The sequence below is a fragment of the Oryctolagus cuniculus genome, chromosome 21 (assembly GCF_051225735.1).
Source record: "Oryctolagus cuniculus isolate XC-2025 breed Fujian yellow rabbit chromosome 21, ASM5122573v1, whole genome shotgun sequence".
Classification (NCBI taxonomy): Eukaryota; Metazoa; Chordata; class Mammalia; order Lagomorpha; family Leporidae; genus Oryctolagus; species Oryctolagus cuniculus.
In genome coordinates this window covers 28,148,358-28,170,529 of record NC_142887.1, presented here as the reverse complement: position 1 = coordinate 28,170,529, position 22,172 = coordinate 28,148,358, and the positions used below count along the sequence as shown (strand labels likewise).

General features: G+C 61.4%; 1 protein-coding gene and 1 long non-coding RNA gene across 10 annotated transcripts in view; one reads left to right on the top strand and one right to left on the bottom strand.

The window, feature by feature from the left end:
- The window catches only part of LOC127484703 (uncharacterized), a 30,864-nt gene extending 24,491 nt beyond the window's left edge, over window positions 1-6,373 (top strand). The window contains exons 2-4 of one of the 2 annotated variants that reach the window (XR_016227337.1): window positions 2,605-2,684; window positions 4,070-4,272; window positions 4,981-6,373. This is a non-coding gene — a long non-coding RNA (uncharacterized LOC127484703). The remainder of the gene's footprint in view (window positions 1-2,604; window positions 2,685-4,069; window positions 4,273-4,980) is intronic. The other variant, XR_016227338.1, reaches the window with a different exon arrangement.
- OSBP2 (oxysterol binding protein 2) overlaps window positions 1-22,172 on the bottom strand; it is a 141,604-nt gene that overhangs the window by 10,346 nt on the left and 109,086 nt on the right. For all 8 annotated transcript variants that reach the window (XM_089323388.1, XM_008272140.5, XM_089323389.1 and 5 more), the window contains 10 exons: window positions 17,001-17,257; window positions 6,988-7,180; window positions 6,380-6,497; window positions 4,911-4,974; window positions 4,588-4,734; window positions 3,760-4,005; window positions 2,787-2,907; window positions 2,214-2,317; window positions 2,047-2,142; window positions 1,784-1,968 (listed from right to left, as the gene is read on the bottom strand). In XM_089323388.1, coding sequence (XP_089179514.1) covers window positions 1,784-1,968; window positions 2,047-2,142; window positions 2,214-2,317; window positions 2,787-2,907; window positions 3,760-4,005; window positions 4,588-4,734; window positions 4,911-4,974; window positions 6,380-6,497; window positions 6,988-7,180; window positions 17,001-17,257 — 1,531 coding nt within the window. The remainder of the gene's footprint in view (window positions 1-1,783; window positions 1,969-2,046; window positions 2,143-2,213; window positions 2,318-2,786; window positions 2,908-3,759; window positions 4,006-4,587; window positions 4,735-4,910; window positions 4,975-6,379; window positions 6,498-6,987; window positions 7,181-17,000; window positions 17,258-22,172) is intronic.

Here is a 22,172-nt window from a genome sequence, read left to right as displayed (position 1 = left end):
GGAAAGTACAGTTAAGAAAAAAACTATGTATGAATTTCAAAATAAACTTCAAAATTTTGGGGCCTGTACTGTGGCACAACAGGTTAGCACCCCCATATGGGCACTGGTTCGAGTCCTGGTTGCTCTACTTCCAATCCAGCTCTCTGCTATGGCCTGGGAAAGAGGCAGAAGATGGCCCAAGTCCTTGGGCTCCTGCACCCACGTGGGAGACCCAGAAGAAGCTCCTAGCTTCAGATCGGCACACCTCCGGCCGTTATGGCCAATTGGGGAGTGAACCAGTGGATGGAAGACATCTCTCTCTCTAACTCTGACTCTGACTCTGACTTTCAAACAAATAAATCAATCTTTAAAAAAAAAAAAAACTTCAAAATTTTTAAGAAACCAGGAGCCCAGAGCCCAGAACTCAGTCTGCATTTCCCAGGAAGGGGGCAGGGACAGTTACTTGAGCCATCACCTACCACCTGCCAGGGTTTGCTGTAGCAGCTGGCTGGAATGCAGAGCAGGGGCCTGAACGCAGCCACTCTGATACGGGATGTAGGTACCCCATGCTGTGACTTAGCGGCACCACACGCCTGACCCCACTACCCCTGAATTTTCTTTTATTTGAAAGGCAGAAAGTATGAGAGAGAAAAATCAACTTATCTTTTAATTGCATTTTCCTGCAGATATTTGAGGTCCTTTTAACTTCCCACACCCGGATGTCCCTGTGCATGTCGACTGTCCTGGTTAGCCCAGGGCCTTCGAGCAGTTTCCCTCCGTTCATTCCTCCTCTGACTTACACAGTGGTGCAGCTGCATTCTGCACTGTAACACCCCGCCAGAATGACCACTCGCGCTGCTCCACTCACTCCAGGGAGGTTTTGTTCTTCATTCATTTGTACCCATGCTCCATCCTTCCTTAGGGATCAGTCTCAGATCCCTGAGTGCAGGTGTGCCTGCGAATGCCTGGATCTCAGCCTCCTCCCTGAGACCCGAGCCTGCGGGCGGCAGGGAGGCTTTGGCACGCGAGCGTCCGGGGTGCGGCTTCTCAGAGAGCACTGTCTTTATATCTGGTTGCTGAGCAGTCTCCCTCTGACTGCTTTCTAACAGTGGCGCGGTATAGATTTAGGAAATTCCCTGCTAGTTTCTTTTCAGAGATGGTGGCCTTCTGGATAGAAGTAGGCCAGACTTTGCTCTCAAACTTGCTGTGTGCGGGAGCGGCCAGGAGGCCGAGGGCAAGTGCAGATGGCGACTCAGGAGGTCCGGGGACAGATTGCTGCCCGGTACCAAGCTCCCAGTGGACGCTGGCGAGCCTGCCAGGGCCTCACTCGGGGTCGCACGGGCTAGGCCGCATCCCTCCAGCTTCCTGTCTCTCTGCTCCAGTTTGATAATGGCTTCTGTCTATAGCGAGGTGATAAATTCTCTACGTTTCAGTTGTTCTTCCTCTGTAAAATGTCTATTTTGTTCTCTTTGGAATCTGCTATGCCACATTTTAAGCTGTTTTCAAGGTCGGTGTCTACCCCATACAGCCATACGGGGAGGCACCCTGTCCTGTCGGCTTGAAGCCAACCCTGCCCCGACAGTCTCCTGTGGACTTGTTGTCGGGTGTCTGGGCTCCACGCTGGGGTGTTAGCATCACAATACTCTGCCCACTTGAGGCCTGGACTCCCCCAGCCTCCTGTGCCTGTCCCTTGCTTCCTGTCTGGCCAGACAAGGTCCTCCACTTGTCCGCTGCTTGCCAAGCCCTGCCCCGTGTCCTGCCCCGGCCCCCGGCCCCCGGCCCCCGGCCCCTGGCCCCTACTCACGGCAGCGGGTACTTCTTCCACAGCAGCTTGGCCGGCAGGGTCTGGTACACCGTCTTCTGCTTGCCGTCGGAGCTGGGGCTGCTGGGGCTGCTCTGCACGATCTTGGAGCACTCCATCTGCTCGTCCCACGAGCCCGACAGCACGTAGTGGGCCTTGCCCTGGCTGTCGCTCACCACCCCTGTCACCTGCAGGGCACGTTGGCAGCACCAGCGTAGGCATGTGCCCTGCATGGGGCAGGGCTTCTGGGGAAGGGGGCTGTTTACCTTTCGGGCTGCGTCTTTGGAGAAGTAGCTGTAGGGCATGAATTTCAGCTGGCACCGGTCGTGGGTCTTGTGATTCACAATCTCGATGTCCCCTGACTGGTGGGAGAGCGTGGTGGTCAGCAACCAATTCCCGGGCCAGGCACCCCTCCCCCAGGGCCACCTCCGACCTGGTCGATCCAGAGCTTGCCCACGATGATGTTGTGCACAGTAGAGGTGCTCTTCCTCCACACGTAGTGATTCCCGCTTGCCTGGAATTCTAAGTGGATGGCACCTGGGGGCCGGGTACAGGTAAGAGGTCAAGGGCCCCCAAGCACCCCGAGGCCCAGAAGATGCATTCATGCAGGCTGGGGCAACTGGGACAGAGCACAAGCCAGGTCGTCTCCCCCTGGAAACTCCAGGCCTTGGAAGGAGGGTGGAGAAGAGGAAGAGATCTTCCATCCACTGGTTCACTTTTCAAATGACTGCTACAGCTTGGGCTGGGCCAGGTATTCCATCTGGGCCTCCTATGTGGATGGTAGGGCCCCCAGGCACTTGGGTCATCGTCCCCTGCTTTCCCAGGTGCACACACAGGAAGCTGGATTGGAAGTGGAGCAGCCGGACTCAAACTGACACTCCAGTATGGGATGCCAGTATTGCAGGTGTGCCGCGATGCCAGCCTCACCAAGGCTTTTGGGTCCGCAGAATCCTCCCTTGGAACAGAGCACCTTCCTGTCCCCGGGGCACCCAGGGAGCCCGCTCACCTAGCGGCATGATGGAGAGGTATTTCCCCCGGAACTTGCTGGCGATGGTGATCTCCTGCCAGAGGCTCCAGCCGTGCTTGGAGAACACGTAGTGTGCAGCCGACGGCGGGTGGTGGCTCACCTGAGACCAGAGCCGCGGGACCTGAGCACCTCGTCCCCCAGCCATGGGTTCGGCCCTGTCCGCTCGACACCCAGGTCTCTGAGCACAGGTGGTTGAGGACCCAAGGTGGCCCCAGGAAAGGCAGTGCTCTGAGCAGGAAGGCGTCTGCCCTCAGGGCCGGCACGGTGAATCCAAGGGTTTCAGTGTCCATTTCCTCCTCCCCACCTCCCCACCTCCCTGGGAGGGCACATCCATTGTGCTGTGTGAATCTCAGGAGGCCCAGACTTGGTACAGGTAGGCCCTGGCTCCAGAGTGGGAGGCAAATCAAGGTCCTGCGCTAGGACCCAACACCCTGGTCCCTCCACACTGAGGGCACTTAAGGTTTGCTGACTTAAAGAGATGCATTCGCTTGGGTTCAGGCCAAGGACTCTGAGGTCACTGCTGACTTGACCCCACTCCTCACATGCAGAGCCCCAGCAAACCTGCCACGCTCTGATCTCCCACCATCCCCACCCGGATCACAGCGGTCCCCTCTGCTCAGCCTGGGCTCAGCGCTGGCCCTGACAGGCTCGCCTCCTCTCCCACAGCATGCCCAGGCTGGGGCGCCTCCTCTGGGGCTCCCAGCCCCTCCTGCCTGTTGCCTTCCAACTCAGTGATGATCCCATGCGCTGCCCGTCTGGACTTCCCAACAGTGTGCGGCAAACGTCCCCCCAGCTTGCTCCACAGATCCCTGGTCAGGAGAAGTGCCTGGGCCTACCCTCTGCGTCAGACCTAACTCTGTCCCTCCAGGGCCCCGCCCCCAGAGGCCTTGCTGGGTGTCTGGCCCTGAGCTCCGTGCTCTGACCTCGGGCCCGGCCGGAGCGAGAGCCTCACCTGCTCACAGAGGGAGCGCAGGCCCATGTCCTCGAGGCGGTCCAGCTCGAAGGTCTCCCCCAGCATGGGGTTGAAGGGCTTGGCAATGCGGTGCACGGTGGTGGAGTAGGAGGACACGGAGAAGGCGGCCACCAGGCACATCTGCTCCACCGAGCTGGCGCAGTGCACCGCCTTGTCCAGCAGGTGGTGGTACTCCAGGTCCTCCGTCAGCCGCTGGAGCATGGACAGGGGCTCGTTGAAGTTCACCTGGGAGGGAGGGAGAGAGGGAGGGAGTGGGCGGGCAGCCATCGCCGCACCCCTGCTGTTGCAGACCTTCAGGGATGCTCCTGCTCAGCGTCTTCCTGTGGAGCCCCTCTGATGCCCGTCACGTCCCAGCTCCTCCTACAGCACGCTGCGTGGGACACACTCTGACTACGTGGACTGAACCCCATCAGGACCAGGGCTGACGTCTGCTGTTGTATCACCAGCATTGGTCGGGGAATAGATGGAGGACCCACGTGGACACAGCAGATGGTGGGTCTTCCCCAGACTCGGAATGTGATGTCAGCATTCTGTGGAGGGCCGGTGCAGGATGGGTGGGGCTCAGGGCGGGATCCTGCTTCCCCTCCCCCTGCCCTGCCCCCTGCAAACCAAGCTGGTGCAGCTGGGACACTGTGAGGTCCTGAGTCTCCATGCTGAGCCCGGGGAGGGTCCCTTCTCTCTGGAGGATGGGGCAACGCCAAAGGATCGGATACTTACGTGCTTCCCGGGAGTCTTTAGGACCTCAACGCCCCGGGCTTCGTGTACTGCCCAGGGGCCCCTCTGCACTGCCTGCCCCAGGCTGCCTACCGGCATGGGTATCTTGGAGAGCTCCCGGCCGATGCAGTTCTTCATGATGCTCCAGAGGTTAAGGCTGTAGTTGGGCTTGTCGGGGATGCGGGACCGCCTCTTGACTTTGGATGAAGCCTTGGGCACAAGCGCGGCACTGTCCAGTACCTGCCAGAGGAGCCGGGCATGCCTGTCAGCAGAGGCCCCCGCACCCCCACACTCTTCCCCACCCCCAAGGACTAGCGCCAAGGCAGCTGCTGGCAGGCAGCGTAGGCTGGCTCGGCCTGAACTGCTGTAGGAGAGATCAGGAGCCCCCAGGGCAGGTGGGGTGCCGGGTCCCTCACCTCACTGCCATTGTCCGTCGATGACCAGTCCACAGAGCCCGTGCCGGTTCCACCTTCTGCTTTTCTGCAGGGAACACAAGAGGAGGTGAGACGTTGACAGCTCTCGGCCCCCTTGGAACCTGGCCCACCTCTTACCAAGACCCTCACGGTGAGGTCGGAAGGGCTGCACCACCTGCCCCTTGGCTGCTTCTCCAGTGCGGTAATCTGTAGTTTGGGATACTCAAAGTGTGGGCTGAGGGACATAGGCAGTGGTTTGAAGAGAGCCTACCTACCCACGCTCCCACAGACGCCCCCAGTAGCTGCTGCTGAACGAAGTGCTTGGCTGGAGTCCCTGTACCCAGCCCCCTTCTTGGGAACTGGCTGACCCAGGAGCAAGATGAGGTGCAGGGGGAGAGCTGCACGGGCCCTTCCTTCACTCAGACCCTGCTGTGTCCTTGCTGTCTGCTGGGCTGGAAGTGGGTATGGCACAACCTTGTGCCCGGGAATATTTGTGGTGAGGAGAGTCAGCCACAGCAGCAGGGGGCGCTATAGCCATGGCCAGCTGGGGCTTGACGGAGCCCTTGGCAGTCAGGGCCTGAGGGGAGGGAGAGGACTGCTTAGTTATGAGAGCCCGGGCCCCTGGGGCTTCCAGGAACAGGAGGGGTGGTCAGGGGGCAGCTTGAGCAGACCTCCTTGGCTGTGGGATAGTGGGATGGTTCTGTGGTACTAAAGTGAGAGGAAGTTCACGGCCAAGCTTGTTAACGAGAGGACATGAGCAACCTTAAAACGATACTGGGAAGCAGAAACTGAGCCGGGAATACACCGGGGACAGGATATACTCCCTAGGGGGTGGCGGTGGGCAGGATCTGGGAAGCCATGTCCTGGGAAGAAAGCACATAGATGTGTGAAAAACGGAAAAAACGAGTGGCTGGGGACTTCGCTGGTCGCTGACCACAAGCTACACCCAGCCTGCCTGCTGGTTGCACGCTCCTCCCTCTGGCCCGGCCATGCCCACAGGCACTGACAGCACTGCTGTTCTTGCCAACAAATTCCCGTCGCTGCTGTGCACTGAGAAACTAAAAGAGCGGGTTTTACGAAAAAAGAAAACAGAGGCTTGGCATCGGCAAGCAAGGGCCTCCTCGCTGCTTCTGTCTGTCCTCGAATGGAGGAGGCGGCTGGCACCCCCGTCTGTGGCCTCCTGGACCCCTGCCCCTCACCCCTGGGCTGGAACTGCATCCAGCCGTGGGCCTGTTCTCCACTGCAAATTAAAATCCTGGTGCAAACTTGGTTCAGGCATTTTGGATTTAAGAACAGAATCTAAGCAAAAATACTTCTCCGGAGAAACAACCTAAAGAACTCCCCCAGGCTCTCGTAGGTGGCTGGAGACAGAAGACCAGATGGAACCTGAGAGCAGGGCCTGATAGGCTGACCCTGGGGAGGCCCCTCCCAGACCAGAGCCGTCTCAGGTCCTGCTCTGGCGAGGGCCCTACCTGTCGTCCTTGGCCCTGGCGATCACGGTGATGAAGGACGTGGAGTCTTCCATGGCGTCGAAGTACTCGGTATCCTCATCTTCCTCACTGTCCTCTCCTTTGGGAGTCAAGAGGCTTCCTAGAGACACGTGCGGAGCCGCTGCCGTCGTTTGCAACTTCACGCAGAGGGCTCCTCGGGCCTGAGCCAAGTTCAGGGGCAAGCCAGGTCTCCCCTCCCCGTGATTTCTCAGGGCTGGGGGTCACCCTTTCCTTCCAGTGCCTCTTTCCGGGAGCCCCCCACCCTTGACCTCTCAGCATGTGGGTCTGTCCAGCCCCTGCCCAGCTCCCCTTTCTGACGGAGCCCCCAGCCCAAGGCCAGGGTGTAGGGGGCCTGCTGTGGAGAGGTCAGCTGGGCCGACTGCCTTTGCAGAAGCTGAGCCTAGCAGGGGAGTAGACTGGTAGGCCAGTCGGTGACAGGCACAGGAGGGGCAGGCCAGGGTTGGCCAAAGCTGGCCCGAACGTGGGCACGTGAAGGTTCACGTGGCCGGGGGTTGGGGAGGAGACACCCGGCAGAGAAACTGTGCGGAGCGCAATGATCTTTCTGAGGCCCCGCACCCTCGCCCACGCACCCTCGCTGAAGCTTTTGGTGGGGTTGTTGGTGCGGCCCGGGGCGCTGCGGAAGGCCCGCTCCAGGCTGTTGTGCTGCTTGGCTAGTTGCTCAATGGTCTCCTCCAAGTGGACGCGCTGCTCCTGCTCATACTGCAGCGCCCGCTGCCATTTCCGGCTGTGTATCTCTGCTAGTTCCAGGAAGTCCCTGCAGGCCTGCGGAGGGGACAGTGGCCATGTGAGCCTGCGCCTCAGGCAAGGGCCTGTCTGCCCCGCCCCCCCCCCAGCCCCAAACACCCCGCAGGGCGCGCCAGGCCGCAGGGGCAGTGAGTGGCCCTTGAGGGAATCTGTCCAGCTTCCCCTCCCTTCGCTGGGGAGGTCGGAAACTCATCCATTGCCCTCTCTGGCTTCCTGGGGAAGTGGGAACCCCGGCTGTCTCAGAACCAGCCTGGGGACCAGCACCCGCCCTGGCTGGCTTGCCACAGCCACGATGCCCGTCCGGAGGGCGCTGCGCTCTGGGTGTGCTGGTCCACACTGCCCTCTGCGGCAGCTCCTGGGAGCTGGAGGAGGCTGGGTTCTGGATCCTCACTGCGCTGGGCCTAGTGTTTGTCCCCGAGCCCTGTCCCCACCGGCAGCTTGGGCCAGTCTTCGGCTTCAGCAGGAAGAGCCACATCCCGCTCCGTAGCCTGGCGGAAGAACCGAGACTGGAACTCGTCTCACAGAACTCTGCGTTTTAGGACTTTCCCCTTTGTGGCCTGCTCTGACACCCAGGGTCACAGGTGGGCCGGCCACCCTCTGAGGCAGCAGGGCTCGGTCATTCTGCCCAGGCCTCAGCTCGCCCTGGAGGGTGGTGAAGTCCACGCGGGGGAGGGGGGGGACACTCTGCCCTTCCTGGGTGTTGCCTTTAGCTCAGTAGGAGGGGCCACACTTGCCCCTGTGGCCCCACCCAAGCCCTCCCTCCCCGACCCTTCTTGCAGAGGCCAATGTGGAGCACCTGCCGGCCTCCATGCACGCATGTCGCTCACCGTCCGGTTCCTGGAGGGGGACAGGCACGCAGACCCTCACCTGTGCCACAGGGCCGGGGTGCCACCGCGACAACGTGCCAGCGTCTCGGGGGCTGTTGGCACGGACAGAACTGGGCGGGGGGGCGTCCAGCACCTGGTGCTCACGCCTTTGGCTGCTAACTCCTGCTGCTGCTCTCCCATCTTGCCGGTCACCCCCTGACACTGCCGGCCTTGACACTACCCGGCCTCTACTGCACCGGCACATCTGAGTCTGGTTAACTTGTCTGACTCCGCTCCTCTGAAATCCCAAAAAGTCAGCGGTGTCCTGGAAGTTTCTGGGCCAAGCGGCGCCCTAACCAGGGGGCTGGGACTGAGGGCAGTGGGACAGGGACAGATGGGCCAGCTCCTCCGCCTCCCCACACCGGTGGACAGGCGCCCCTGGCTCTGCGCTGGAGCACCCGAGCACTGGCGGCTGACCTGCCCAAGTGTGTTACTCATTTAACAGGCCCTCCTGAGTGCCAGCCTCTGCTATCCACCCCTCACCCCCCTTTCCTGCAGGGAAAGGGAGTCCCCCACTCTGAAGCTGTGGAGACAGAACATGACTGGGGAAAACAAGGCACATGGCGCTGGCAGCTGGAAGCCCCAGGGTCTGGCCCCAGCTGCTCCAGCCCTCTAAGCCCCTGTCTTCCTGGAGATGAGAGCAGTTACGTCCACCAGACCCTGTGCTCACCCAGCAAGACCCTCCAGGCGGGAGCAAGATCGCCCCCATTTGACAGAGGGGGGAAACTGAGGCTCAGTTCCCAGCAGCTCCCAGGATTCATGCCCCCCCCCCCCCAGCAGGGATTTCTGTTGGCCCGCCTCCCAACAGGGCACAGTCAGGGTGGGGCGGGGCAGGGAGAGAGCTCCTGAGAGAAGGAAGGCAATCTCCTTATCTTCTGCGCTTAGCAGGGAGTCTGGGGCTATCTGCAGATCAGTCCTCCAGAAGGCTCCTCCCCTGTGGGTGTGGCTCGATGGCTGCCAGGCAACTTGGAGACCCGGGAGGTGGGCCTGGATGGCTCCGGGCCTGACCGAGAATGACGCAGCCAAACCCTTCCCTGCCCCGTCCCTCCCTCCCCTCACCGCTCTAAGCCCTCACAGCAGTGGCGACCCAAAGGGATCACTCTTGTTCTGCACAAGCCATGAGGCCCACTGCCCCTTACACACTGTGCACCATCCTGAGACAAGCAGGACGGGACCCGGGGCCACATTCCCCGCCCCCGCCAAGCACAGCCCCGCTGACTGTCCCCTTTGGGCCGAGGGTGTAGAGGCCAGGGCTGTGCTGAACACAGAGCCTTATGACACACAGAGATAACAGACGCTTCCTAAGCCTCTGAGTCCTTGCTGGTCCTGGGGTGCTTCTGCTTGCTGTGCCCCGCACAGTGCCTGCTCCATCCCTGGCCAGCCAACCCGCTACAGTGTGTAACCATGTCTGTCCGTGAGCTGGGCACTTTGCTCTCCTGTTAACTCACGCCAGTGAAGACTTAACACAGCCAGCTAACAACAGTACAAAACAGCCCAAGGTCTCGCGAATAAGTCCCACAAGGCATGTCAGGGCTTCCTAGCAGCAAAAGTAAAGATGAACTCAGCTCCTTATCTTCTCCCTTCCTTGTTCCTGGGGAAACCACCATTTTCTCCCGCGGGGGAGAGGCGAGCCTTCATCGAGTTTCCCCCACGCCTGACCTCAAATCCCGGCCAGTGTCATCTCCGGGCTATCCTGTCTTCTTGCCCTTTCACCAGTTCAATCTCCGACCCACCTGCTTATTTTGATGCCAGCCTCCCCTCCCCCATACCACCTGCTGACTGGGATCCAGGGCCATCGGAGGCACCCGTCCCCACCACCGACTCGGGCATCCTGGTAGCTGGTTTCTGTAATGAGCAAGACTTGTCCAAGGCCACGAGCAGGTGTGGGGCCAGGATCGAGAGTCCCTGTGCACCTGCGAGCCTCCCAAGGCATGGAGCCAGAGCTGCAGGTTTGTTGGGGAAGCTGGATCATCACGGCTGGCTGGGAGCCCTTGAGGGCAGGATGCTGTGGGATCCGTGACTCTCCTGGCGTGGAGCTGGGCTCCCAGGAGATGATCACTCATGAAGATGGCTGGGAACAGCCCTGTCCGTGCCACAGAACCCAGCCCTGGCCTCTGGGAAGAAGGGACTGGCTCTCAGTATCCTTCACCCCAGAGTACAAGGCTTGAACCACACATGGCCATGGCCACCCATAGGGATCCAGGAAGTCAAATCCCTTGGGACAGCTGGGGTCACGTCTGGCCAGGCTGGGCACTGTGCTCACCTTGAGAGGGGGGTCAAGGCGGAGGTTGCTGTACCCTAATATCGAGGGGCTTGCATGGTGGGACCCAGGGCCTTTGTTCCTGCTGGGGGCAGGGCCCTGCAGCACATCAGCCACCCTGGTCACCTCCTGAACCCTGTCCCTGCCCCCCTACTCCTGAGGCACCCACCTGGAGTCCATCCCCAGCTCCCAGGGTCTCCTTGGCTGCCGCTGGTCTCCTCCAGGCCCCATGCCGGCCCCGCTGAGGGGAGAGGCAGCACCCGGCCCAGCCCCGCCCCCCCAGAATGCTGAGCTGGGCTGTGTCCTGTGGGCTGTGCGCTAAGCTGGATTAGGCCAGGGGCCCGGCAGAGGGGGCCGGCGGGTGGGAGCGGGGAGGTTCCTGGGGACCCAGCCAGGGCCCGCAGAGCCACGTGTCTCCTGCAGGCTCTCAGCAGCTGTCTCTGGTGCCAACGTGTTGGTCCCTAGCCCTGGGCAGGTGGAGAGAGTCGGGCTGACCCCAGTCGCCTACCCGCATCATACTCTGTATTGTGTCAGGCCAGGGGAGGTGACGAGCAGTCCCTTGGGCAGCTAGAGCTGGTGTCTGGGTCCCACACGGGCAAGCCCCAGACCTCCTCGGGACAAACGGGCCAGGTCCCGGGGCCTCCCAGAGTCCCTGATTCTGTAATCCATCGGGGTTCCTTGTCCTCAGCCTGGGAACCCTGCCCCTTCCTCTCACCCCCCAGGGCTGCAGGGAGGGTACAGTGCCACCTCCATGGGGAAGGCCCCGGGAGCTGCCCCAAGGTGGAGTGAGCACTATGAAGCCCAGGACAACCAGGGGCAGCCTCTGGCTCGGGGATGCCCTGCCCAGCTGCGGGCTTCTCTCTCCGAGAAGTCCACCTGGATGAAACCAGCATCCCATGGGCCAGAGACGGCCCCTGAGCCAGGAGCCTCCGCCCAGCTGTATCCTGGGGAGCGGAAGGAACTAAGCGCGTTTGCTGTTCCTAATCCTAATCCTGACAATGACCTCGCTGTCCACCCGGGCACGGGCAGGTGAGCAGGGCACGGGTCAGCCGATTTGGGTCCCCTCCCCAGCCTGCGTGTGGCCTGGAGCAGCCTTGCCAGCCCTCAGGAGGGAGGGTCTGAGGAGCCAGAAACCTGTGAGCATGAGTCTCGCCCAAGGCTGTCCTAGATGGAACACACAGAAGGTCCCAGCGCACTGCTGGACACTGGGGTGGGTGGCAGAGGAGGTGGCCAAGTGTGCGGGGGGTGTATACAGTATGATTGGCTCTATCTCCAGCCACCAGCACACACAACAGGTCCCAGGGCCGGCGCTGTGGCTCACTTGGCTAATCCTTCATCTGCAGCGGCGGCATCCCATGTGGGCGCCGGGTTCTAGTCCCGGTTGCTCCTCTTCCAGTCCAGCTCTCTGCTGTAGCCCGGGAGGGCAGTGGAGGATGGCCCAAGTGCTTGGGCCCCTGCACCCGCATGGGAGACCAAGAAGAAGCACTTGGCTCCTGGCTTCAGACTGGCGCAGCGCCGACCGTAGCGGCCATTTGGGGGGTGAACCAACGGAAGGAAGACCTTTCTCTCTGTCTCTCTCACTGTCTATAACTCTACCAAATTAAAAACAAAAACAAAAACAAAAACAACAGATCCCAGGAGTCCTGGGTGCAGGGGGCGTGGGAACAGGCACCTTCTTTCTACCTGTATCAGTGCACCAGGCATCTGGCATCTGTCCTGTGGTTGCCCTCAGGCTTCAGGGGTCGGAGGAGACCCTTCTGTCCCCTCCCACCATGCTCAGCCTCGTGTGGTCATCATCACTGCAGACCCCCACCTCTCACTGGCCTGGGGGTCCCAGAGGTGGCGAATGGGGAAGAAAGCAGAGTTGAAGTCTCCCCAAGCCCCCTCCCACAGCAGGGGCTGCAGCCAGGTCAGTGGGGGTCTCCCCTCCCCTCCCACTGAGAGGAGCACCGAGCTTCAAACACGCCGCACAGAGGGGAAGGGGGCGACACAGATGCAGGCCTGGGCCTGCCCAGCCCAGGCAGGCCACCACACGTAGGCATCCCAGAGCAGGAATGACAACCCCAAGCGCCATGACGGGGAGGGGGGGGGGGCTGGTTCACGGAGGATGGCCCGGCGAGCCAAGCCGCCTGGCTGAGCACTGCCCCGCCCCTCGCCCCCCGCCCCCCCCCTCCGGCTGCTCCGCGCTGTGACGCACTTGTCGGCGTAGGTGAGGCCGCCTTCTGCTCCCGCTACCACTTGAAAAATAGTCCTTTCCACATTCGGAAGACTTTACCCCCTCGCACACAGGAACCGGCACCAGCTGGCTGCCAGTTTGCCGACCGATTGGGGACAGTTCTGGAATCTATTTTTACCCGGCTCTCCAGGCCCCAAGTGAGCAAGCTGTCAGAGCAGGACAGCGGCCCCCTGGCCAGGAACCTGCCCCGAGGGCCCCAGAGCCAGCCCCTGGGGCCTCTCTCCGCTGCAGGGGTCGCCCCAGGGAGCTGCACGGGATCCCCTGGGCCTGGGGGAATGATGACGACAATAGCAGCGAAGCTGTGGTGGTGAGAAGCCACAGAGTCACAGACAGAAGACGTGCCGGCCCTTGGATAAACTTCCAGGAAAGACAGGAGAAAACCGGGTCCTTAGCACCCGCGTTTTGGAGAGCTAACATCCGAAACACGAGCCCCCGTGTCAGACCCAGTGTGACTCCACGACGCCCGTGCCCCCGGTTCCCCAGCGCTGACACGGGGGACACAGCCCCCTACGCGGGGCCACGCTGGGGTTCAAGGCTCATTCTAAACCCGAAGCCATTTACCAGGGCCGCGAGCTGTCTCCTAGATGGCAGGCTGATTCGCTGTTACCCAAAGCAGTAATCCAAACGGATCTGCGCACTGGCTTTTATCAGAATCGAGAAACGATCCACTAGGGAGCCGTGCCAGGAACTAAGCAATTCATTCATTCACTCGCTCCCATGTTCGTTCACAATTCCCTCCCCGCTCCTCTCTCTCGCTCTCCTCCCTCCTCTCTCTGCTGTGGAGGCGCCCACGTGCTGGGCTCTGTGCCAGGCAGGCAGTGGAGGCTGGCATCGCAAGGGGGACCGTGGCCCGTCTTTGCACAGAGGCCGGGCAAGGGGTTTCGGTGGCAGAGTCCATGCGGCACCACGGGCCACAGACAGGGGTGGGCGGTGAAGTGGGGGTGGGGGGCACTGAGGGGGGAGGGCAGGCAGAGGAGGTGGGCTCACAGTGGCTACAGCCCCAGTGCATCTCTGAGTCCCCTACTCAGCCTTCAAAGTAGGCGAATGTGGCAGGGGTGGGGGTGGGGGCATGTGGGGTGGGCGTTTGGCTCCGTGGTTTTTGACAGCAGCTGGGACCCCACACCCCATGTCACAGTGCCCGGGTCCGAGTCCCAGCTCCGCTCCTGGAGCCCAGCTTCCGCCCAGTGCTGCGCCCTGGGAGGCAGCAGGGGGTGGCTCAGGTCCTTGGGCCCCTGCCACCCAGGTAGGAGACCTGGTAAGAGCTGTTTGCTCCCAGCTTTGGCCGGGCTCAGCCCTGGCCCCTGTGGGCATGTTGGGGAGTAAACCTGTGCATGGAGATGACCTCTCTCTGTCTTTCTCTGTCTTTCAATTTTCAGAAGAGCGGGTGGATGAGCTGCCGGCCCTGTGGAAGGCCACACCAGCAAGCACAGGTGTGGCGGCCTGGGGCCCCCTGGGCTGCCTGTTCCCTGCTGAGTCCTTGCCTGCTACAGGCCTGGGCGGGGCTGTGCAGCAGCTGCTGGAGTCTGTGTTCAATGCCCCTCAGCCACGGCAGACCCTCAGCCACGGCAGCCACTCAGCCACGGCAGCCTGCAGGGGACTGGAGCGTCTCACTCAGGGCCTCACAGAGGATGGGGCCATCACCCCACCCCACAGTGGGCACCCAGACGTGGGCTTGCGTCCCAGCTTGGCCAGCTACTGGCTGGGTGGCACTGGGCAGCTCCTCTGAGGCTTAGCGCCTACTTCTCAGACACCAAGCATTCCTAAAAGGCTGTGCGGAGCACGCGGCTAGGTGGGGTCCTGAACAGCCTCCCTGGGGAACAGGGGTGGAAACCACACTATTGCCTCAGTCATTGATCCCGCATCCAACCCCCTCGTCACAGTAGGTGGGAGCTGAGGTCTGGCTGGGGGTCAGGACAACGTGTCCTGGGACCTTCGGGCGCCGGGTGGGAATCTGGACATCCAGGGCCTGACAGCCATGCTCACTGCCCTTCCAGAACAGGAAGGAAGCCCGCCTGGGGCCTGTTGGGGCAGCCCCCACTCCTGCCCTCCCTCCCCGATTTCACAGCCAGGAGCTTGGGGAGATGGCCTGAGGGACGGCAACTCCCACCACTTGGGCCTGACTGTCCAGTGATTCCCTAGAGTTGGAACTGGAAACAGGCCGGTAACCAATCCCAGGGGGTAGTGCTTCCCTTAGGGCAACTCATCCTGCACTCAGGCGGGGGCTGCCTTCACAGCTCTGTGGACACAGAGGAGCCTCCAGGCCAGAGTGCCGTCATTATGCCCGGCAAGGTTTAGCGTCTGTGCTGGTCCCCAGTGGACGGACAGGGACCAGGGGTGTGGAGAAGAGCCCCTGGCTTTAAGGACAGTGGCCCAGAGCAGGAGTGACGGCAAACGAGGACACAGATGCAGCGTGGCCCAGAGCTGCAGCCCGGCAGCCCCCTGGTCCTCCGGGCACACGGATCCTAGCTGCACCCCTGACCACGGTGGGCACCGGGCAGAGACAAAGGGATGCTGGGAGCTGAGTTTCCCAGGAGTCTGGGAAGACGGCACACCTTGCTCAGCCTCAGACTCTACGCTGGGCATCCCCAAGGCTGCACCTGTGTGCGGCCCCATGCCTGAGCCTGTCCGGATGGTGTGTGTGTGTGTGTTCGCGCATGTGTGTGTCTGTGTGTGTGTGCATGTGCGTGTCTGTGTGCGTGTCTGTGTGTGTGTCTGTGTGTGTGGCAGCTCTCTGCTCCACAGTTGTGCCAACAGGTAGGCGAGGCAGGTTAGGGACAGGTCTCAGCCACCCAGGGTTTATCCTGGGCATCGGGGCCTGAAGTGGGTAGCAGGGTCCATTTTCCCCACCCGCCTTACCTGTCACACAGGTTCGACTGTCCCAGGCTTCCCTAGAGCTGGACACAGGCCTGGCAGCCAACCCCCAGGACTGATGCCTCCCATGAACCCATCTTCCTGTTGGGCCTGCAGCTGATCTTGACCCTCAGCCCTCCCCTGCTTACCAGCATTGCCCATGGTCTCCAGCCAGCCTGATGGTCCCTCAACAACAGTCTCTGGTCCCCTTCTCTGCACCCCTGCTCCCGGCGTTGCCACCCTAAGCCCCTGGTCCCCGGCACTCAGGCCTGGATGGTGTCCTTGTGAAGAGATGTGGCTGTGTTGCAGGTGGGAGGCCTGGAGGGGCCCATTTCTGGGGGACACTCACCAGGCACAGAGAGGAAGGGCCAGAAGCCTGGTGGACGCTTGGCTCCTGCCACCATGGAAAGACCCTCTGGCTGCCAGTCACGGCAAAAGGCTTCCAGGATTCAGGGAGCTGGCCGACCCTCATCGCTCACCAGGCTCGGCTCCAAAGCTCTTCTGGTTGAGGGAAGCCCCACCCCCAGTCCCTGCCACTCACATACGCCCCTGCTTACGTGGGTCCCGATCCTGCTGCACCAGGTGGGTGAAGCCAGAGCAGCTGCGGGGGCCAGTGTGGCTGCCGTGTCCCTACTGTGTGGGCACACGGCTACAACCTGGGAGCCTGACCTTCCTCGCCCAGGCAAGAAACACCTGCCAGCCTCCGCCAGACTCCACAGCCAACCCCTACCCCGCACTGGGCCATGAGAAAGCGCAGCCTTACCCTACAGTGGCTGCGTGCATGACCTGACGGGAGAGGATAGTTCAAAAAGCTCATGGAAAATGGAATTAAGAGCTAAGTTCGTTTTGGTGGAGAAAAATTGTTAAGGTTTATCTTGTTTATTTGAAAAGCAGAGTTTTGGAGGGGTGTGTGTGGGAGAGGGAGGGAGGGAAGAAAGGAGAGAAAGAGAGAGAGAGAGAGAGAGAGAGAGAGAGAAAGGAAGGAGAGTCCGAATGGCTGCAATGGCTGGGGCTGGGCCAGGCCAAAGCCAGGAGCCAGGAGCTTCTTCCGGGTCTCCCATGTGGGTGGCAGGGGCCCAAGGACTTGTGCCATCTTCCACTGCTTCACCAGGTGCATTAGCAGGGAAGTGGAGCAACTGGGACTCGAACTGGCTCCTGCATGGGATGCCAGCATCGTAGGCAGCAGGTACCTCAACGCTGGCCCCAGCAATTCTCATTTTCTTGAACTTTTTAAAGACCCCTCATATGAAGGATTTCAATTTTTTTTTGCACCAAAACAAATTTATCTTTTAATTCCATTTTTTTGTAACCAACTACTTTCCTATGTGAGAGAGAAAGAGAGCGAGCGAGCGAGCTCCCATCTCCTGATTCATTCTTCCAAACGCCTGTCACGGCTGGGAGGTGGGAACTCCATCCAGGTCTAGTACAGAGGTGGCAGGGACCCAGGCACTGGAGCCCTCACAGCTGCCTCCCGGGGTCAGCGTTAGTAGGGAGCTGGAATCCAGAGAGGAGTGGGATTCGAACCCAGGCACTCTGACACGGGCGTCTTACCCACTAGGCCAAACGACCATCCCTGCCTCCCTGAACTGATAAGCGCTGTGGTGGAGAATGGCGGAGGGCACTCACGTTGATCATAGCATTGGACGTGATGCGGAAGAGGGTGGCCCGCTCGTTCACCGCCTTCAGCTTCTCGCTGCTCTCGGTCGGGATCTTGAGGCCGTCCAGCTCGGTGAGGGAGCGCTGCAGCGCCGCGCCGTGCTTGGCGATGAGGTCGTTGCACGTGCTGAGGTCGTCCAGCTTCAGGGAGAGGGTCTTCAGGGTGTGGTGGAGCTCGCTCTTGTCGGTCGGGGCCACGGTCTCGTCGTCGTCGTCCCCGGAGTCATCTGCGGAGGGGAAGTGGAGCGGCCTGGGTCCTCAGCCGAGCAGGCACCCAGGGCTCCGATGCCAGCAGCTCCCTAGGGGGCGCCCGCGCTGCTCCCGGCCAGGGCAAGAGGCGTGCCCAGCCCCCCGCCCGGGGTCCCTGGTGAGCACCGATCCACTCCAATCAGTGGCAGAGGGCATGGGAGGGGACCAGCGGCAAGGCCTGGCCTTTGGAGGGGGCCGCGGGGCAGGTGCCCCCGCTGCGTGTGGGCCAGCAGCTCCCCCCCCCCCCGCGGCCGGGGGCGGGCAAGGCTGGGCCACGCTGGGCAGAGAGCTGCAGACCGCTTGGTCTGATGCAGGACCACCCCCCAGCCCACCCCCCTCGGAAGAGGAGCCCAGGCTCTTTCCCTGGGCATTATGGCCCCGCCCCGCACTGACCAGCAGCCTCCCTGCCCATCCCCGCCCCCCGCCCAAGCTGTCTTGTTTCAGAAAAAAATCAGTGCCCCCTCCAAGCTGTGTTTTAGCTGAAAGAAATCTGTACCCCAAGATAGAAAACCAAAACAAGCCACCAGGAAGGCTTATTTCGAGAGAAACGTGGGCCAGGTTCCTGGGAGTGGACAGGACTCGGCTGCTGTTTCCTGTGGCATGACCAGGCCAGGCAGCTGCCCAGGGGAGCTGGGGGAGGGGACATCCACGACACACCTGGCAGGGATCCAGCGGCCCGGGGGCCTCAAGAGATTGAGGGCCTGGCCCCTCATCCTTTGAGCAAAAGGGGACATGGGACATTGAACAGCCACCTGCAGAGGCTATAACAAGGGGACAGGGGGCCACAAGCCTGGCAAGGCCAGAGGTGGCCACAGGAGGCCAGGGGCTAGAGACAATGAAAGGGGGCGGGCTTGGGCAGAAAGCACCCCGGACCCAGCACAGATGCACGGATGGTGGCACCTGCACAGCTATGAGCCCCTGACCCGGCCAGCCACGGCCCACAGCCCCATGCAGCCCCAACACACCTGCCACCCACTGCCACGTCCCCATAGCAAGACGGAGGCTGCTCACGTGCTGGGAGAGGTGTGGACCTGACCCCAAGGCCCAGAGGAATTGGAGATGCACAAAGAAGGGAACCTGGCTTCCAAAGTGCTGATGGTCCCTGGACCCGTCAAGTCCAGAAGCCTCAGTGCGGGGGAGGGGGCCGCACAGGAACAAACCCACCCTCAGGGAGATGCATGAGTATCCACGAGGGACTGGGGCCAGGACCCGCTGCAGACAACGACATCCCTGGGGCCGCTCAAGTCTCTGCTATGAAACCGAGAAGTACTGGCCCGGGGCTCACGCACACCCTCCCGCGCGCTCAGCGTCTCCAGGCCGTGTGCAATCCCTCATGCAAGGTCAAGGCTGGGTAAGCAGTTGTTAAGCTGCCTTGTTTAGGGAATGAGGACAAGACCACAACCCAGGCGCCCGCTGAGAGACACGGACAGGGCTGCACAGGCTGCTGTCACCCACCTCCTCCCCGATGGGCCGGAATTTACCCAAAGAAAGGAAAATGCACGTCTGGAAGGTTACGTGGGGTTGCCGCTGTCAAGTGCATGACCTTGGGGTTTATCGGCCTCTTGTGGCCCCTACGCACCCTCTTCTGTTCCCACAATCCCTAGGGAGGAAAACCCCAGGACAAGAAGGACCTGAGAGAAAACAGTGAGTGCTGGTGGTCACAAAGAACCATCACCATTGTGACGACACAGCAAGCACTAAGCCGCCCACAGAGGGAAGAGTCACAGATGCTTTGCAATTACTAACACAGGGGCCGGTGCTGTGGCCTAGGGGGTTAAGCTGGCACCTGCAGTGCCGGCATCCCATATGGGTGCTGGTTCGAGTCCCGGCTGCTCCACTTCCAATCCAGATCTGTGCTATGGCCTGGTAAAGCAATAGAAGATGGCCCAGGCATTGGGGCCCCTGCACCCACATGGGAGACCCGGAAGGAGCTCCTGGCTCTTGGCTTCGGATGGACGCAACTCTGGCTGTTGCGGCCAATTGGGGAGTGAACCAATGGTTCACTCTCGTAACTCTTTCAAATAAATAAGTCTTTAAAAAAAAAATACAAGAATTGTAGCCACTGAAATGGAGGGCTCCATGGGTTAAGATCACAAGACAGCAAATCAGGAAGTCCCCCAGTGCCAGCCACACTGGCAGGAGAGGCACTCGGATTGGGAGACTGAGACCTGGGACAAGAAAAGGGACTGGGCCAAGGTCAGGGTCTGCAGCAGCCTGTTGGTTCAGAACAGCTGAGATGCACTGTCAAGGGCTCGGAGCCCGGACCCCTGGGGAGGTGATGCTGGCTGCGCTGGGAGATGAGTGGAGGGGAGCCAGCAGGTGCCACAGCTCCACGTGTTCAAGCTCAGAGGCACCGGCTGGGCGGACCGCGGGCCTCTGTGATCATAGGCAGTGCACCAGCTCCTGGAAGCTGGGCCCAGCAGGGACCCTCTGCTGCACGCCTCACTTCTCCACCCGGCATGGGGAGGGGGTGCCCAGAGTGGATACCTGGGGGTGGAGGAAGACGTCCTTCGCTGGGCGACGGGCAGCCAGAGGAGCACGCCCTCCCCTGGGTGAGGGTCTCTCCACCCGCCCTGCCCATGCAGGCTCAGCACCTGCGCCCCTCCAGGTGGCCCGCTGCGTGCCCCAGCCTTTCTGCTGGCCCCACCCCTCAACGCTCTGCCAAGCCCCCCGCAGGCAGTCAGCTGCTCCAGCGCATTCATTTTGGCTGCTGGCTGGCTCGGTGCCTAGCTGGCAGGCCTGGGAAGTGCGGGGGGTGGGGAGTCACACGCAGACCAGCCTGGGCTTCGGCAGACTCTTTCCCTGGTCAGCAACAACGCAGCTGGCAATGGTGACCATCACGACACCCATGGCAGCAGCGGACTGATAACTCCTCCAATCCTTGCGCCCTTAGCACCCGGAGGAAAGCGAGGCTTGGAGTGGGAAGGGTCTGACTGTGAGGGGTCCCTGGCCCCGGTGGTCCTGCTCTAAGCCCCCGCCCCGCCCCTGGGCCATTCTGGCCATTTCCTGTGTCTCAGCACAGGCCACGCCCAAGGGGCCCCTAGGAAACTGGGAAATGAACGGGAAGACTGGGAGACACATGGTGCTTTGCTTGGGAGTGTCAGCAGCCTGCACCAGGGAGCGACCTCTGAGTCTCACCTTGCAGGTGGATTTCCTTCTTTAGGATTTCTGGGAAAACCACAGCGCGCCCTGCTAACCTGTGTCATTTCAATGTCCCCGCCCAGGCCACCAATACCCTCGTTAGGGCCACGGCTCTGGACCAGGGTCATGTGGGCCACAACTACTGGGCAGCTGGAGGAGGACAGGCCGTGGGGGAGCCCGTGTCCCCTACTGCTGGCCCGGGGCCTGGGCCTGCAGGGACACGGCTTACAGACGACACTGACCCACTGATGGAGGAGAGACTTGAGAGCTGGACGGAGCAAGAAGGGGCCATGGCATTTGTGTCCCCTCGTCCCCCTGCTTTGCAAAGAGCTGTTTCCCAGCAGGGCTGCCCATGTTCTGGAACTCCCCAGGCCTGTCCCCGATGCCTCAGATCAAGCGTCACGGAAAGCGGCTCGCCGGGTCTGGATGGACAGCTTTGCCATCTGCGAAGGCCATGGCTTCCGCAACCAGGATGGAGAAGCTGACCCTGAACTCAGCTCATCCCCCGAGAGGACTCAAAGCTAACAGAAGCCTGAGCCTTCGAATGCAAACGGCCATCATGGCAGAGGGACCCAGACCCCAGTCTCTCTTCCCGCATGCCCAAGCCAGTGGAGCTCCCGGGTCTCCCCAGCGACGAAAGCAAAGAGCAGCTCCAGACGGCGGAGCAGAAAAGAACAGTCTGTGCGGGCCTCCGGGGCTGAGAAAGGCAGCGTGGGCACGGAGGTCAGGACGGCGGCAACCACGGGGAGCCATCGAGCACGGAACAGAACAGGCACTGCTGCTCACTTGCGACTGTGTTGGAGGAAGCGCCAGTTCCTAAGACGTCCACCGCCGGCCGCCCGTGGAAGGGACTTTCACAGCCCCGGTGGCTGCTCTGGGCTGGCTGATGTCTCCCCCCGGCTCGCGTCTCTCCTAGAGCTTCAGGGTGGCACTGTATTTGCAGGGACCAGTTAGTTAGGATGAGGTCACATTGGGACCCCGTGAGTCCTGCATCCGGAATGACTGGGGTCCTTACAGAAAGAGGAGAAGACGCGGGGGGCTGTTTGGCGTAGTGGTTTAGCCGCTGCACGGCCCAGCTGCACCCCGCGCTGGAGGGCCAGGGTTGGAGTTCTGGCTGCAGTCTTGATTCCAATTCCACCCCTGCCATCCCCCCGGGAAACACAGATGGAGTGCCCAGTTCCTGGTTTAGGCCTGGCCCAGACCTGGCTACTGTAGGCCTCTGGGGAGTGAGATGGCTCTGAAAAGACCCAGAGATGGAGGAGGACAGAGGAGTGCTGTGTCTACAAGCCTAGGACTGCTGGCGACACCAGGAGCTGAGAGAGAGGCATGGGGTGGATGCATTGCTAGGAGCAGGCTTGCTTTTGAACTTGGGGCCCTCGGAACCGTCAGAGAATACATTTGCCATGGCAGCCACAAAACACTCACACAGGGGCTTCCCTTTAGGCTTCTGGCAGTCAGAAGTCCTAACACCCACAGCGTGGGCGGGTTCACTTTCTTCTTGCAAGGCCAGGGGAGACCACGTCTCCGCCTCCTGCAGCTCTGCTGCTGCCTTCACGCCTTGGCTCGTGGCCGCTTCCCCACCTTCAAAGCCGGCAGCTTCTGATCGGCCTCTGTGGGCCCCGCCACAATAATCCCCCATTTCAGAGCCTTCCCACCTGCAAGGACCCTCCTGCCTGCCAGAGCAGGTAACAGCGGCGTGTCTGGGGGTGTGGGCATTGTGGGAGCCATGGCGGCCCAGGTGGACACCTGCCA